This window comes from Stomoxys calcitrans, chromosome 1 (genome assembly GCF_963082655.1).
Source record: "Stomoxys calcitrans chromosome 1, idStoCalc2.1, whole genome shotgun sequence".
Classification (NCBI taxonomy): domain Eukaryota; kingdom Metazoa; phylum Arthropoda; class Insecta; order Diptera; family Muscidae; genus Stomoxys; species Stomoxys calcitrans.
The window spans coordinates 245,787,985-245,804,652 of NC_081552.1; the positions used below are offsets into that span (position 1 = coordinate 245,787,985).

At 36.6% G+C, this 16,668-nt stretch overlaps 2 protein-coding genes across 4 annotated transcripts in view; one reads left to right on the forward strand and one right to left on the reverse strand.

The window, feature by feature from the left end:
• The first annotated feature begins 611 nt into the window (after nt 1-611).
• On the forward strand, nt 612-1,600 carry LOC106086937 (nucleolar protein 12). Its single transcript, XM_013251756.2, has 2 exons — nt 612-740; nt 808-1,600. Exons 1-2 carry the CDS (start codon nt 679-681, stop codon nt 1,541-1,543), a joined length of 798 nt encoding a protein of 265 aa, XP_013107210.2. The 5' UTR covers nt 612-678; the 3' UTR covers nt 1,544-1,600.
• A 5,068-nt stretch (nt 1,601-6,668) lies between these two features.
• The window catches only part of LOC106086942 (ubiquitin carboxyl-terminal hydrolase 36), a 42,682-nt gene continuing 32,682 nt past the window's right edge, over nt 6,669-16,668 (reverse strand). For 2 of the 3 annotated variants that reach the window (XM_013251764.2, XM_013251765.2), the window contains exon 4: nt 14,724-16,252. In XM_013251764.2, the coding sequence (XP_013107218.2) occupies nt 15,332-16,252 (921 nt within the window). In that variant the 3' untranslated portion in view covers nt 14,724-15,331. Of the gene's footprint in view, nt 8,157-14,723; nt 16,253-16,668 lie in introns of those variants that run through there. The other variant, XM_013251766.2, reaches the window with a different exon arrangement.

The following is a 16,668-nucleotide window of genomic DNA, read 5'->3' on the forward strand; positions in this document are numbered from 1 at the left end:
GCCTTCTTTTTTAGTAAGTCACACAGACGAGGATCATACGCAAGATATATTCATTTACAGGTAGCGGCAGTTGCCCACCAACAAAATATTGAGTGCACTATATGTCAAAATCAGTGATTAGTGCAACTCTGATTTAGTGTAAGTTTACTAGTTCATGCCATTTTTCGTTGAATCTGTGTGTCATGATTCTTAACTAAAATACACACACACAACTAAAATTCGTTGACAGATAATGCACTACTAGAAAAAAAGTTTTATTCCACTGTTTACAGTACTCTACCTGGTAATTATGCCATGAACATACGTGTGTGAAACTGCTGATTTTACTTGCGGTATGAAGTTTACATTTTCCAAATAAACGGTGCCAAATAATTAAGAAAATTGTGTAATAATTTTCAAATGAATGAATTTTCTATTTACGAAGGAACAAAAAGAGGAATTGGTTAAAATGCCAACGTGCATGGATCTTAACTGTGCCACTTTTACGATATTAGAAGGACCAATTAGTCAGTTTAGCTTCGTCGTATACAGTCTTTGGCCTTTACCTTCTTTAGTGAACCCTGTTACTACCCCTTTGCATCAACCATGCTATTCACCATATTAACTCGACAATTGATGATCGTCGTACCATATATTTTAAGTGTTGCCTGAAGTCCTAGCATGTGCAAGTGAGGAAATATGACCAGAAAGAAGTCGCTTAAAAAGAAGGTCGAAATTGTTTTCGATCCCCAGAAAAGAAAGTAAGCTTAATAAAAAATTCTATCTCTATAATCAATGCGAACGAGTGAACACATTTTTTGTTTAAAGGGAATTTCTGACGGGTTTCCGCAAACGTAAAAATGAAAGACGTAAACGTGCTCAACAGGAATTGGAACGTAATTTAAAAGAAGAACGAAAGAGGATTCGCTTGGAAATAAAGGATGGCATTAAACACATGAAAAAGTCTTTTGAACCATTGAAAGAAATAACAGAGGCTGACAGATTAAATGAGGACGAATACGAAGATGATGATGTTAAAGTCAAAATTGTGGAATTATCCACGGGAGATTTGGCAGCGCAGCGGTGTATGTTAGGACAAAATCGTGCAGATGATACCGAAGAAAGTGCCAACGACGATGGCCAACAATCAGAAACCGATGAAGAGGAATGTACAAACCGCATTCCTGGTATGGACTTTGACGTGAATACAAAGCGGAAGCGTAAAATAGAAGGCCATGCGAATTCTGATAATGAAGATACAAGCGCTGAGGGTAGAAAGAAAAAACCCAAACTAGATCACCAAAATATAGATTTGAAAACGAAGAAGGAACTAGACCACTTTAAGAAGGTTAAAACCCTGAAGAAAATCAAGAAAAGTAAAGTCTTTAAAATGAAGGAACAGCTTAACAAAAAAGCAAATCAAAAGAAAGCGCGTAAGGACAAGAATAATTCCCTAAAGAGTATACCCACACACTTAAGGAAAAAGAAGAAATATCAAAAAAATCCATATAACAAGGGAAGGCTAATGAACAGAAAACAATTAAGAAGAAAAAACAATACTTGAAGCAGAAATCAATAAAAAATCCAGATGTTTTTTTGAAAAAGCCCTGCTTTTGTTAAATTTTTTGTCCTACTTTTTTATAACCACCACCAGAGGCATACTTATCCAGTAACCATAAAATAAAAAAGCATGTCCTTGATCATCATGACATTCGAAGTCAATATAGCCATGTCCGTCTGTCGAAATCACGATAGCGGTCGAACGAATAGGAATATCCGCCTATAATTTTGCACTGCTACTTCTTATTGATGTAAGTTATTTGGGAATTGCAAATGGGCCGCATCGGCTAAGATTTGGGTACAGCTCCCATGGATGAAATTTTGCACGTTGTCTTCTGTTATGGCTTCCAACTTCTATGGCAAGTGTTGTTCAAGTCAGCTTTCATGTGATATATATATAGGTTTGTCACATAGTCCGACGACGAGGACGCCGAAGGCGACGACGACGACGCTTGTGACCCACTGCTGTCTATGTTCGCACAGCACCTTGCGACATAGCCAGTATGACTATACTCCCGTAGTGAAGTTAGGCCAGAGCAAGAACGGAAATGTACCCACTCTATGCACCGGTTACACCTCACGGACACCGACCGATGATGAAGGCGGTTCTGGCAAACTGAACAGAACCAGGGTCCGGGGTTCTTTTCAATCCCGGCACGGACCAGAAGCGTGCGGAGAAGGCACTCCAGGATGTGCCTCTCTCATGACGAAAAAAGACGAACACGTACACTGAGGCGGCAGCCCTTGCCGATGAGGATTCCATCGGGTCAATCCGGTGCGTTTAACCGGCTGCCATGGGATTGCCATCACTTAGTACTTATCTACGGCTACAATAACCTTATGAAAACCATTTAAACCTGCCGTCTTGGTGGTTTTGTTGGTTGTTGTTGTTGTTGTAGCCACATTTTCATGTGGAGGAGGCGATCCTCGTCAGACTCCTGTAGGTGAGCAAGCACGTTTCGGTCCAAAGGACCGATCGCCGCAGGAACAGGGAGACCATTGGTTATTTAAAGGCGCAAATAACTCGCCTTGTCATATCGAGCACTAAGGCACTCAATATTTGTGCAAGAATCGGTGCCGCCCGTCTTCTCGCTGGGACCCTTCGCTCTATACCGCTGATTGTCCGCGATTGCCGTTGCAGCTACGTATGCAGCATTCCACTATCCTCAACCTGTGGACCACCCGGTAGCTCGCAGCAAAGCTTCTCGTGACAGCAATGAACACCATACAGATCAGATTTTAATATTCCAGCCCGTTTTGTTGGTTAAGCCTCTGCAATGATTGGTCGAAGCAAATTTGCCGAAAATTGAAAATGTCAGAGCTAATCGAATTTTCTTCGCCCTGTTTACGAATTTTGACATAGCAAGTTCCCAAAAAAGAGGCTTTGTTGTAGCAATGCGCCGATGCGGCCACCTTGGTTGTGTCAGAAAACGGAAAGTAGGTTGTTTTGTTTCATTGTGCCCGAGCAAAGGCAGACCTAAAGAACGCACTTTCGATCTCAGATATGTGGTTTACTAGTTGTGGGTGTGTAAAGCACATTAATTCATTTCACAAATCTCGTTGACGAAAGTGGAGTCCACCGTGGCGCAGAGGCTAGCCGGCGAATAAAACATTTAGGGGTAGTTATGCTCTCTTAATGCTGAGGACATTAATGAGGTATTCAGCCATTTAAAATTTCTGTACTAAGTGGTGTAGCTCTACGGCACGTCGTTCGGACTCGGCAGTAAAAAGGAGGCCTTTTTTATTGAGCTTGAAACTTGAACTCATTGATAAGAGAGAAGTGTCTTCCTGTTCCTTAATGGATTGTGTATTGGAAAATATGCGTATGTATTTTTCGTTGACGAAGGTCTTAGCGGACTAGAAATCTCCGTTTGAGTAGCCAGTCACACATTTGGTTAACTTTAAAATAATAATGAATAGATTCAGTTAGCTTAATGGTCAAATATTTTGCATGGAATGCCAAACAAAATATTGGGTTGCCTAAAAAGTAATTGTCGGTAATATATTGGGTTGCCCAAAAAGTAATTGCGGATTTTTTAAAAGAAAGTAAATGCATTTTTAATAAAACTTAGAACGAACTTTAATCAAATATACTTTTTTTACACTTTTTTTTAAAGCAAGCTAAAAGTAACAGCTGATAACTGACAGAAGAAAGAATGCAATTACAGAGTCACAAGCTGTGAAAAAATTTGTCAACGCCAACTATGTGAAAAATCCCCAATTACTTTTTGGGCAACCCAATAGTAGTAATATACTTAATTTATACTTAATAATATACTTTTAGCTTGCTTTAGAAAAAAAGTGCGCGAAATTTTGTTTACATTTGTTTGTTTGGCGTCAATTTTGATATGGGTACCACATGTATTGAAAGAAATTCATTTAACAAACCGAATCAACGCTTGTGATATGCACCTTAAAAGCAATGAATTCGATCCGTTTTTAAAACGAATCATAACTGGAGATGAAAAATGGATTGTTTACAACAACGTTAGTCGAAAACGATCATGGTCCAAGCATGGTGAACCAGCTCAAACCACTTCAAAGGCTGATATCCACCAAAAGAAGGTTATACTGTCTGTTTGGTGGGATTGGAAGGGTGTGGTATATTTTGAGCTGCTTCCAAGGAACCAACGATTAATTCGGATGTTTACTGTCAACAATTGGACAAATTGAATACAGCCATCAAGGAGAAGCGACCAGAATTGGTCAATCGTAAAGGTGTCATATTCCACCAGGACAACGCTAGACCGCACACATCTTTGGTCACTCGCCAAAAATTGAGTGAGCTTGGCTGGGAACTTTTGATGCATCCACCATATAGCCCTGACCTTGCACCATCAGACTACCATTTATTTCGATCTTGGCAGAACTCCTTAAATGGTAAAACTTTCGGCAATGATGAGGCTATAAAATCGCACCTGGTTCAGTTTTTTGCAGATAAAGGCCAGAAGTTCTATGAGCGTGAAATACTAAATTTGCCAGGAAGATGGCAAAAGGTTATCGAACAAAATGGCAATTATATATTCGATTAAAGTTCATTCTAAGTTTTATTAAAAATGCATTTACTTACTTTTAAAAAATCCGCAATTACTTTTTGGGCAACCATAGCTGCCATATAGACCGATCTCTCGATTTAAGGTTTTGTCCGATTTAGCCAAAATTTGGGACAGTGAGTTGTGTTAGGCCCTTCCACATCCTTTCTCGATTTAGTCCAGATCGGTTCAGATTTAGATATAGATGCCATATAGACCGATCTCTTGATTTAAGGCTTTGGCCCCATAAAAGGCGCATTTAATGTCCGAATTCGCCGAAATTTGGGACAGTAAGTTGTTCTATGCCCTTCGACATCTTTCTGCAATATGGCACAGATGGGTCCAGATTTGGATATAGCTGTCATATAGACCGATCTCTCGATTAAAGGTTTTGGGCTCATAAAAGGCCCATTTATTGTCCGATTTCGCCGAAATTTGGGACAGTGAGTTGCAATAAAGTCAAAAGTAGAAACAAGGTCCTCAAGTCACTCGCTGGCAGCACTTGGGGTGCAGACAAAGAAACCTTGTTGACCACGTACAAAGCAATTGGCCGGTCTGTGGTAAGTTATGCAGCGCCAGTGTGGTCACGTCAACTATGTGACACGCAGTGGAATAATATTCAGATCTGTCAGAATGCCGCCCTCCGAACTGCAACGGGCTGTCTCCTCAGTTCTCACGTGGACCATCTCCATCAGGAGACAAAGATCCTACCAGTGCGAAGACATAACTACATGCTGTCTAAGCAATACCTTTTGGGCTGTTATCGCAGAAATCATCCAAATCATCATCTTGTGGATAGATACCCACCGCCCAGAAGCCTTAAGGTAGATCTACACGATCTAGAGCGTGAGGTTCAGCGCTACATGAGAGAACCTCTAGATTAAGCGGCATATCAAGCGGGTCTGAACAACATTCATGCAGACGCGTTAATTGGCTACCGGGTGAATGTAGTCCTTGGAGAACGACCGCCACCCATTGCACCCGAAGAAATCGACCTCCCACCGGCAAACCAGAGTAGTTCTGGCTCAATTACGTTCCGGCAGATTCAGCCGCCTCAATTCCCACAGAGCTAGGATTGATGCCGACGTGCAAGATGTATGTCCTGATTGTAACCAGGGACCGCACGATACACGTCACCTTTTTAACTGCCCGCCCAGACCCACTCGACTCAGACCCAGATTCCTGTGGACGCAACCCATCTTAGTCGCGGAGTTCCTGGGTCTTGACACTCAACAGAATCAAGCAGACGAAAGATAGAACACAATAAACTGCTACAACAACAACAACAGTGAATTGTGACATCCCTCTTCAATTTGGTCCAGATCGGTTGAGATTTAGATATAGCTGCCATATAGTCCGAATAAGGGTCTAAGGGCCCATAAAAGCCACATTTTTTATCAGATTTTGCCAAAATTTGGGACAGTGAGTTGTGTAAGGGCCTTCGACATTCATCTTCAATATGGCCCCGATCGGTCTAGATTTGGATATAGCTGCCACATAGATCGATCTCTCGATTTAAAGTCGTGTTCCCATAAAAGGCACATTTACAATCCGATTTCGCTAAAATATGACACAGTGACTTATGTTAGACTCTTCAAAGTCCGTATCGTATATGGTTCAGATCGGTCTATATTTGGATATGGCTACCAAAAAAACCAATATTTGTTCTATAAAATTGAACAATGACTTGTTCTTAGTAGACCGCTCAATGTCCGTGTCGAATGTGGTCCAAATCGGACCATATTTCGACATACGACAGGTGGTTTGCATATATACCCGAGGTGGTGGATATCCAAAGTTCAGCCCGGCCGAACTTAACGCCTTTTTATTGGGTTGCCCAAAAAGTAATAGCGGATTTTTCATATAGTCGGCGTTGACAATATTTCTTCACAGCTTGTGACTCTGTAATTGCATTCTTTCATCTGGTCAGTTATCAGCTGGTACTTTTAGCTTGCTTTAGAAAAAAATGTAAAAAAAGTATATTTGATTAAAGTTCATTCTAAGTTTTATTAAAAATGCATTTACTTTTTTTAAAAAATCCGCAATTACTTTTTGGGCAACCCAATGCTTGTTTTATTTAATTCAAACAAATCCAGCTCATTTTCTGTATAGTACATATATATTTTATTATTTTTTTTTTTCTTGTTGTTTTATTCTTTAGTCTTCTTAATGTTTGGGAGGGAATATACAGAATAAACTTAAAGTTGCATCCCCCATATTAGTTTTTGTGGTTGGTTTTGCCTTTCTGTTAGCATTAATTATACATAGCATTGTTTATATGAATATGTACAAAAACTTAGTTACTAAACTTATATAGAGATATTTCGGGGGGAGGGGGGTTGGGGGGTGAATAAAAATATTTAAACGAATTTTATGCCATTTTTTCTCATTAAAAATTCAAAAGAAATACATATATTTGGTATTTCTTTATTTTGTTGGTTTTTCATTTTATATATAGGAAATTCACAATATTTATTGTGATTACATGTTTTTTCTTTAGAATTGAATAGTATTTCATATAATATTGTTGTATATTTTTTTAAAAAATAAAATAAAAACACTTTACAATGTATGTTTAATTTTTCCATTATTATTTCGTGTGTATATGTATAAGTGTGTGTGTGTGTAGTTTAAATCTTTGTGAATTTTTGGTTAATTTTGTTTATAAACGTTCCGTTTTCAATTAAAAAACAAGGCTTAAATTTGTTTTAGAATTACACAAAAAAAAGTTATATAAGTTATTAACATAGTGGAGCAAACTAACTGTAACATTAGATGGTTAATAATTATAACAAAATTTTTCAACTAAAAATAAAAAGTTTAGGAATAATTAAAAATAAATCAATTAAACAAAAACAAAGAAATGTTGTTTTTATGAAACATAAAATATTTTTTTTTTTTTAGATAAGAACTTGGTGGTTAATTATTATTGATTTAGGTTTTTAAAATGGTAAGTGACTTATAAAAATCAATTAAATGAACTGAATTGAATTGAATACATACATAGACTGTTCATTGCATGGATTCTAATGTCCCTGCTCTTGGTAGTGTCAAGCAATTTTAAACAGTTTGTGTAGAGAATCCCAACATTTTCTACTTTACACTATTACTTATTATTCTATTATTCAAAACAAAGAAGAAAAAAAAAAAAAAAACAAACCATATACATACGATTTGTTTAAAAGCATTTGCATAATTTCTTCTCATGTTAGTTATTTTTTACACTCATTTTAATGAGACTTTTGCAAAGTGATTTTGTTAAGAATCATTGCGTCGGTGCATATTGTTCATGCCACCGCCGCCATTGACAATAAGATTTTTCTTGGCAAATTTTTGGGAAAATCGTTGAAACTTGAACTTATTGCGGTGGAAATTCTGACGAAAACCACCGCCACCCATATGATGATAACGCTTCCAACGTCTTTGATTGTCGTGCTCTTGGAATGGATTATAGCCGGGTGTGTGTTGTGGGTTGGCATATGGATCCTTAGGGGCTTTCAGTTTCTTTTGGCGACCACGATCCATTTCGTTTTCCTCATCGTCCTCCCAATCGCGTTGGCGTTGTTCGCGTGCATCGCTCAATATCTGCAACGATCAAAAGACAGAAAGGGGGTTTGTGTGGAATTTTTTTCTTTCAATCTCAATATTTTTTTTCTCCTAAAATGCTTTGTGGATAAAAGTTGAAACATAATTTCAACATAAAACCAGTAGGGAAAGGCAAAAGTCGGGCGGAGCTGACTATGTAATACCCTACACCTACTCTACAATTTTAAATTCCGGCATACATACATATGTGATAATCTGAACGGACTTTCAAACAGATCGTTTGAAAATTTTTGTTATACTATGGTCATATAAGTGTAAATCCGGCGATAAATATGTATGGGTGCAACATGCAAAATTGGTTTGGCCGATTTTGGTATGTTAAGATCAGTAACAAAATAATCCGTGCAAAATTTTATGCAGATCGGTTCAAATTGTGTTAATTACAGCCATAAAAGTGTAAATCGTGTGATATATTAACATGGGAGCAATATATTGGGTTGCCCAAAAAGTAATTGCGGATTTTTCATATAGTCGGCGTTGACAAATTTTAACAAACTTCGAAAAAGGCAAATCTCTCCCAGGGAAAAAAAGTAGCTATTCTAAATCGATGTAAAAGGGAGAATGAGGCGATAAAACTTGGGAAAAATTCCCCCAAACAAATGCAAGGGAGTTAGGGTAAAAATTGTGTGCGTGCTAAGTTCGGCCGGGCCGAATCTTATATACCCTCCACCATGGATCGCATTTGTCGAGATTTGCTCTGCTATTAGAGCGATATCAAGATATGGTCCGGTTTGGACCACAATGTCAGCCAATTCGAATAAGAATTGCGCCCTGTATCAGGCTATAAAACGATTCAGACCATAATAAACACGTATGTTGATGGTCATGAGAGGATCTGTCGTACAAAATTTCAGGCAAATCGGATAATAATGCGACCTCTAGAGGCTTAAGAAGTCAAGATCCCAGATCGGTTTATATGGCAGCTTTATCAGGCTATGAACTGTTTTGAACCTTATTTGACACAGTTGTTGAATAAAATACGTCATGCAAAATTTCAGCCAAATCGGATAGGAATCGCGCCCTCTTTTGAAATTTGTCTATAGAAATAATTTAAGAAAAATTTTTTTTGGGGCAGATAAGCATAATAAAAACGACTTTATAAAAGTTTATGCAAAATTAAAATTTTAGTTTTGAAAAATAATCTCGAGGTTAGTTTTTCGGTGAAAGTAAGTCCTTAAAAAAGTCATTAATAAGAAGTCTTTAGAAAAAATGTAGTAATTTTTTTTTATAAAAATTTTGTCTTTAGAAAAAATTTGAAAGAATTTTCGAGGGCGGTCCGCCCGTGCTGAAGTTTTGTCGTAAGAGAATATTACGCTGAAATCTAGTCTCTAGAAAAATATCGTTAACATTTTTTTCGAAAAAATTTCATTAACATTTTTTTTTACTAATTTTAATGAAATTTTTGTTTAGAATAAATTTAATTTATATTTTTTCTTTAGACAAAAAAGACTACGGTGGTGCTACGGCGCTACGGTGGCCTCCTTTTACAAAAATGTACTGTTCCAGGTTTCCAAATACGGTCCGATTTGGTTCATACCGGTATGTCATTGGCCCAAGACTTAAAATCAGAAGATCGCTTTATCCAAACTCGGAATGGTAGTCGGCGAATCTTATATATAAAATTTAATTTGTGTTTGTTTGTTTGTTCCGTATAGACTCAAAAACGGCTGAACCGATTACCTTGAAATTTTCACTGATTGTGTAGGTTGGTAGGGAAGGAAACATAGGCTATATAATTGTTTGACATCGGGAGGGGCGGATTCTCCCCCTTACACCAAAAGTACTACCCAAAAATAAAAGTGGACCGATCGGTACAATATGGGATTCAATTGAAAGGTATTCAAGAGTAGAGTACGAATTTCATAATAATAAACATGGGGGGCCGCCCCAGCCCCAAACCCCCTTATAATAGGTTTTTTTGACGATCATGATAATATGGGACTCAAATGAAAGGTATTCGGGAGTAGATTACGAATATGGTCAGGAATTAGGAATAGGCTTTATAATTTGTTGATAACGGAAGGGAGCGGACGCTCCACCGTTACCCCAAAACACCACCCAAAATCAAAAGTGAACCGATAAGGACAATATGGGCATTAAATAAGTAGGTATTGGGAGTAGACCACGAATCTGATATCAACATTGGGGACCAACTCCCTAGGGGACGTCTCACCCCCATAACAATGCCTAAATATTTGCTCAACATGATAATTTTGGGTCTTAAAGGATGTGGGTATCGATATTGAAAGTTTTTAGGGCCCATACCCTAAACCGGACATATTTGCTGACTTTTGCAATATGGGATTTAAATGATTGAGATTAGAAAACGAATTTGATATCTAATTTTGAGGCCAATGGCAATATGATGTTCAAATAAATGATATTTGAGAGTCCGATGCTGATATATTTTCAGTGCTAAGTGTTTGGGGGACCACCCCACTTCCCAAAACACCCCTAAATCGGCCATATTTACCAACCACGTCAATGTGGGGCTCAAATTAAAGGGATTTGGGGTCTACCCCTTCCCTAAAATACCCCACAAACAACAATTATTTACTGACCATCACAATATGGGGCTCAAATAAAGGTATTTGAGAGTAGAATTCGAATCTGATATCCAAATGTGGGACCCTGTATTTAGGGCACCGCCCCTTTCCCAAAACACCCCCCAAAGAGTACAAATTTTTGGGGCCAAATGTTTGAGGACGGCTCGTTCCACAAACTCCCCTAAAACCAATGGCAATATGGGGTTTAAATAAATGGTATTTGAGAGAAGAGCACGATGCTGGTATTTTTTCTTGGTCAAGAGTCTAAGGGACCACCTCACCCCCGAAAACACCCCTTAATCGTACATTATGACAATATCGAGCTAAAATAAAGACTTCTAATAATGGAGTATATTTAACACTCAAACGTTAATGACCCTAAACCCTGCGAGCGAATTCATAGACCAGTAAAGATCATATGCGATTTAGATAAAGGCATTTATATTGTTATGCGTTTGCGATATACATACATAAATTATTTTCGCAGCATGGTATTTCACTAAAAGCTCTTTAATTGTCGAAAATAAATATTCGAAGGATAATTTTGTTCCAGCGGAGCGGTTCCGGTTCAGCTAATAATAATATAAAATTAGGTTCCATACTATTTCGACGAACAGGCGCGATATAGTCGAATTCGTCTTATGCGATACCAAAAATGCAAACGATTTTTCGTCTTCGACAGTCATAATACCATTTTGTAAAAACTTCGACATTCGACTACGCCGCCATCGCCAACCGTAATAAGGGGGAATATTATTATTATGCGAGTGTACGCAGAAATTACAATAAGTGAGGTTATTATTGGGTTGCCCAAAAAGTAATTGCGGATTTTTTAAATGAAAGTAAATGCATTTTTAATAAAACTTAGAAAGAACTTTAATCAAATATACTTTTTTTACACTTTTTTTCTAAAGCAAGCTAAAAGTAACAGCTGATAACTGACAGAAGAAAGAATGCAATTACAGAGTCACAAGCTGTGAAAAAATTTGTCAACGCCGACTATATGAAAAATCCGCAATTACTTTTTGGGCAACCTTATATTTGGTCAAAGTAGGTCAGAGTTTACAATAACTTATGGTCACTGAACACAAAACCTTTAATAGCCCCTTAATGGGCTATTAAAGGTTTTGTGAATATGATTTTTGGTGCAAATCCTACATAACTTTTTGTGAATACGGCTGTTATTCTTTAGCTACAGACCAAAGGATCTAATGGGAATTGTCCCTATGCTACTCCATGACCCTCCTACACAAATTACCCGAACCAGAAAGAAAAATGACGTAAAACTTTAAATATTACAAGTGCATTTAAGTACGTTTATGGTAGGGTAGAGGGTATAAAAATCACCCATCCTAGTAAAGGTAAAAAGGCCTTAAGTTCGGCCGGGCCGAACTTTGGATACCCACCACATCTAGGGTATATTTGTAAACCCCATTTCGTCACAATCCGGTGATAATTGGATAACTTAAGCACCCAAATTCGGCACGGACATTGAGTGCCCTAATATATATGTCACTATTCAATTTTGTAGAACAAAATATTGGTCTTTATGGCAGATATATCCAATTATAAACCGATATGAATCCTATTAAAGTCGGATATAGGGAGGCTCAGAAAAACTCACTGTTTCAAATTTCAGCGAAATCGGGAAATAAATAAAGTTTTTGTGGTCTTCAGACCCTTTAACGGGAGATGGGTCGATTATATGGCTCTTATATCTACATATAGTCCGATCTGAACCATATTTAGGTCGGATGTCAGGAGGCTAAAAATAACTCACTGTTTCAAATTTCAGCGAAATCGGGTAATAATAAATAAAGCATTTATTGGCTTTAGATCATGTTATTCGGCAGATCGGTCTATATGGCAGCTATATCGAAGTATTGTTCGATCAGAACCACATTTAGGTCGGATGTTGGGAGGCTTAAAACTACACAGTGTTCCAAATTTCAGCGAAATCGAATAAAAAAACAAAGCTTTTATGGCCTTGAGGCCCTTTATGGGAAGATCGGTCTATATGACAGCTATATCTAAATATAGTTCGATTTCTACCATATTTGGTTCGGGTGGCAGGAGGCCAAAAATAACTCACTGTTGCAAATTTCAGCTAAATCGGGTAATAAATAAAGCTTTTATGGGCTTCAGTCCCCTTATCGGTAGATCGGTCTATATAGCAGCTATATCTAAATATAGTCCGATCTGAACCATATTTAGATTGGATGTCGGGAGACTAAAAATAACTCACTGTTTCAAATTTTGGCGAAATCGGTTAAAAAATAAAGCTTTTATGGGCTTCAGACCCTTTATCGGCAGATCGGGAGGCTTAAAACTACGCAGTGTTCCAAATTTCAGCAAAAATCGGATAAAAAACAAAACTTTTACGGCCTTCAGACCCTTTATGGGGAGATCGGTCTATATGACAGCTATATCTAATTATTGTCCGATCTGAACCATGTTTAGGTCAGATGTCGAGAGGCTTAAAATAAACCACTGTGTCAAACTTCATCGAAATCGGGTAATAAATAAAGCTTTAATGGACTTCAGTCCCCTTATCGGTAGATCGGTCTATATGGCAGCTATATCTAAATATAGTCCGATCTGAACCATATTTAGATTGGATGTCGGGAGACTAAAAATAACTCACTGTTTAAAATTTTGGCGAAATCGGTTAAAAAAAAAAACTTTTATGGGCTTCAGACCCTTTATCGGCAGATCGGGAGGCTTAAAACTACGCAGTGTTCCAAATTTCAGCAAAAATCGGATAAAAAACAAAATTTTTACGGCCTTCAGACCCTTTATGGGGAGATCGGTCTATATGATAGCTATATCTAAATATAGTCCGATCTGAACCATATTTAGGTCAGATGTCGAGAGACTTAAAATAAACCACTGTGTCAAATTTCAGCTAAATCAGGTAATAAATAAAGCTTTTATGGGCTTCAGTCCCCTTATCGGTAGATCGGTCTATATGGCAGCTATATCTAAATATAGTCCGATCTGAACCATATTTGGGTCAGTTGTCGGGAACCATTAAGCTACTCACTGTTTCAAATTTCAGTGAAATCGGATAAAAAATATAGCATTTATGGGCTTTAGACCTTTTATCGGCAGATCGGTCCATATATATTGGGTTGCCCAAAAAGTAATTGCGGATTTTTCATATAGTCGGCGTTGACAAATTTTTTCACAGCTTGTGACTCTGTAATTGCATTCTTTCTTCTGTCAGTTATCAGCTGTTACTTTTAGCTTGCTTTAGAAAAAAAGTGTAAAAAAAGTATATTTGATTAAAGTTCATTCTTAGTTTTATTAAAAATGCATTTACTTTCTTTTAAAAATCCGCAATTACTTTTTGGGCAAGCCAATATTAACAAGCGTGCATCAAAAAGACGCATCTGTGCCCAATTGCGGCTTAATATCTCAATTTTTGAAGGCTCTAGTACAACAGAGGGACGGACAGACACACGGACATTGTTAAATCGTCTTAGAATTTTACGACGATACGAAATGTATGCAAACGGAATGACTAAATGAATATACCCCCTATTCTACGGTGGTGGGTATAAAAAACAAATGTCTCGAAAGATCAAATATTACAAGTGAATTATATGAGTTACATATACATTTTGTATTTTTATTATTACTGTATATATATATATATATATATATATAGATATATTTTAAAATTACATTGTCATTAATTTATAGTCAATATACAAAGGTTAATATTAAATATAGTACATACACTAAATATAGGAAATTATAATAAATAAAATTAAAATTACCTATGAATATTTTAGCCCATTATTTTGTATGTTTTTATGTCTGAATGTATATATATATATATATATATATATATATATATATATATATATATATATATATATATATATATATATATATATATATATATATATATATATATATATATATATATATATATATATATATATATATATATATATATATATATATATATATATATATATATATATATATATATGTATAGCATGTATGAAAGAATGCGACTCCAAATATCCATTATTTTTCTGATGAATGATGGGAGATGCTTTTAATTGAACACAATACACCTTAGGACCAGCCCTGCTCTCTGCTGCTGTCATCAGTCATCTTTTCTTTTCTCATTTTTAAACTTTAGCTTTCACATACATTTTTATTTTAAATCAATGGGTTGTGGAGAAATTTGCTTTCAAAAGAGTCCATTTTCTGATTTTCCATGATTCGAAGCACTTGTAGTGCTTTTTGATTTTTTGTTTTCTTATACGAACGCATCTTATACGATTATTAAATTCTAAACAAAACTCAAAAGTGTGTGTTTTGTTTTTTTTTTTTTTTGTTTTTTCCTTCTCTGACACGCGAAATTGACAATTGAGTCAAAAAAAATAAATAAATAAAAAATTCTTAAAAGCATAAAAAAATGTAACAAATACCAACATAATGTATGTAAATGGAAATTTTTCGAGACCATGGTCCTGGGTTATTTTCAAAGTCTACAACATAACAGCACCATCATAAAACGATATGAAATGGCGCAGATGTGATACGTCTACGACATTCCAGTTAAAGAATATAGAATCTATAATATTTCTGTTATAGATGGTCCAATGAGTCCTCAGAGAATTGGAATATAATGTCATTGATTGTGGTGGCGAGAGTGGGTGTGGTGGGCTCATTATCTGTAGAATTTGGCGACAGGCAATAGGTGTTAATGACTGTAGTGGCTGTGGTAGCTGAACTACACGACGAATCAACGTTAATTTGTTCATCGGTTGCAGTGGGAGTAGTGGTGCTGGTGGTGGAGTTGGAGTTGGCGGTTGAGCTGCAGCTGGTGCGGGTTGTTGACGATTCGTCTGCAGCATTCTCAGTCGTTGTCGTCTCACCTGTACCATCTTCTTCTTCTTCTTCTTTATCTGTTTCCATTTTTGTACAATTTTCAAGTAGAGGTAGGCAGTTATTGTTAATTTTTAGGTCTATGTGAAGGTGATGTCGCCGTTGTCTTTGATCCAATGATGCCTTTGGAGATGTTGTGCAATAGATTTTGTCGATATTGTTGGCTTCGGGATTCTCATCCACCTCCATTGTGTGTTGGGGAGAATATTTATCCCCAAAACCCTCATCATCTGCCGTTTTAATAATGTCATCATAATCATTATGCTCATTATAACAACTACCAACGTTATCGTTAAGAAAATTCGTTGATGTTGTGACGTTGTTGGTGGTGGAAATGAGATCAATTATATCATCATCGTTATCGTCATCGTTATCGTTATCGTTATCCTCATCGTCATTGTCATCACCATCCTCAACATCATGTTCTTTCTTTAAAGGACAGTGTTGCTCTATGTTAGCATCGCAACTTTGATTGCTGTTGGTGCAATGAGTTTTGCTGTATTCCTCGTCTTGATCATTATCGATAACACTATCGCCCATGATGATGTTGTTGGAGTTGTTGTTGTCTATGTTATGGTTGTTGTCGTCTTCTATCCGTTTCTCATCAAACAAATCATAATTCTAAATTGAAGGGAAGTGGAAAATAGGATAATGATGCTAATTTCTCTTCTTGTTTCAGATAGTAAATTTTTATTTGGTATTTTTGTATGTTTTTTAATTAAAAAAAAAATGATTAACTAAAAAGTTAGATGTAAAATAGTGTGTGTAAGAGAGAGAGAGCAAAAAAGTAAGGAAATGAAAGGAAGGATAAAAACTAAAAAATTGTATATATACCAAATTTTAAAAACATACCAAAGAGAAAACAATTTAAAGAGCGTTTATTTTTTGTTCTTGTTTACAAAAAAGAAATTGCAAAGAACTGAGCAAATGAACATTGACATTTTTATATCACAAATAAACTTTAGGATGAAAATAAAGATCACATAACTCGATCAAAGAGACTGTTTGCAATTATTAATCGATGTTGTATACACCGA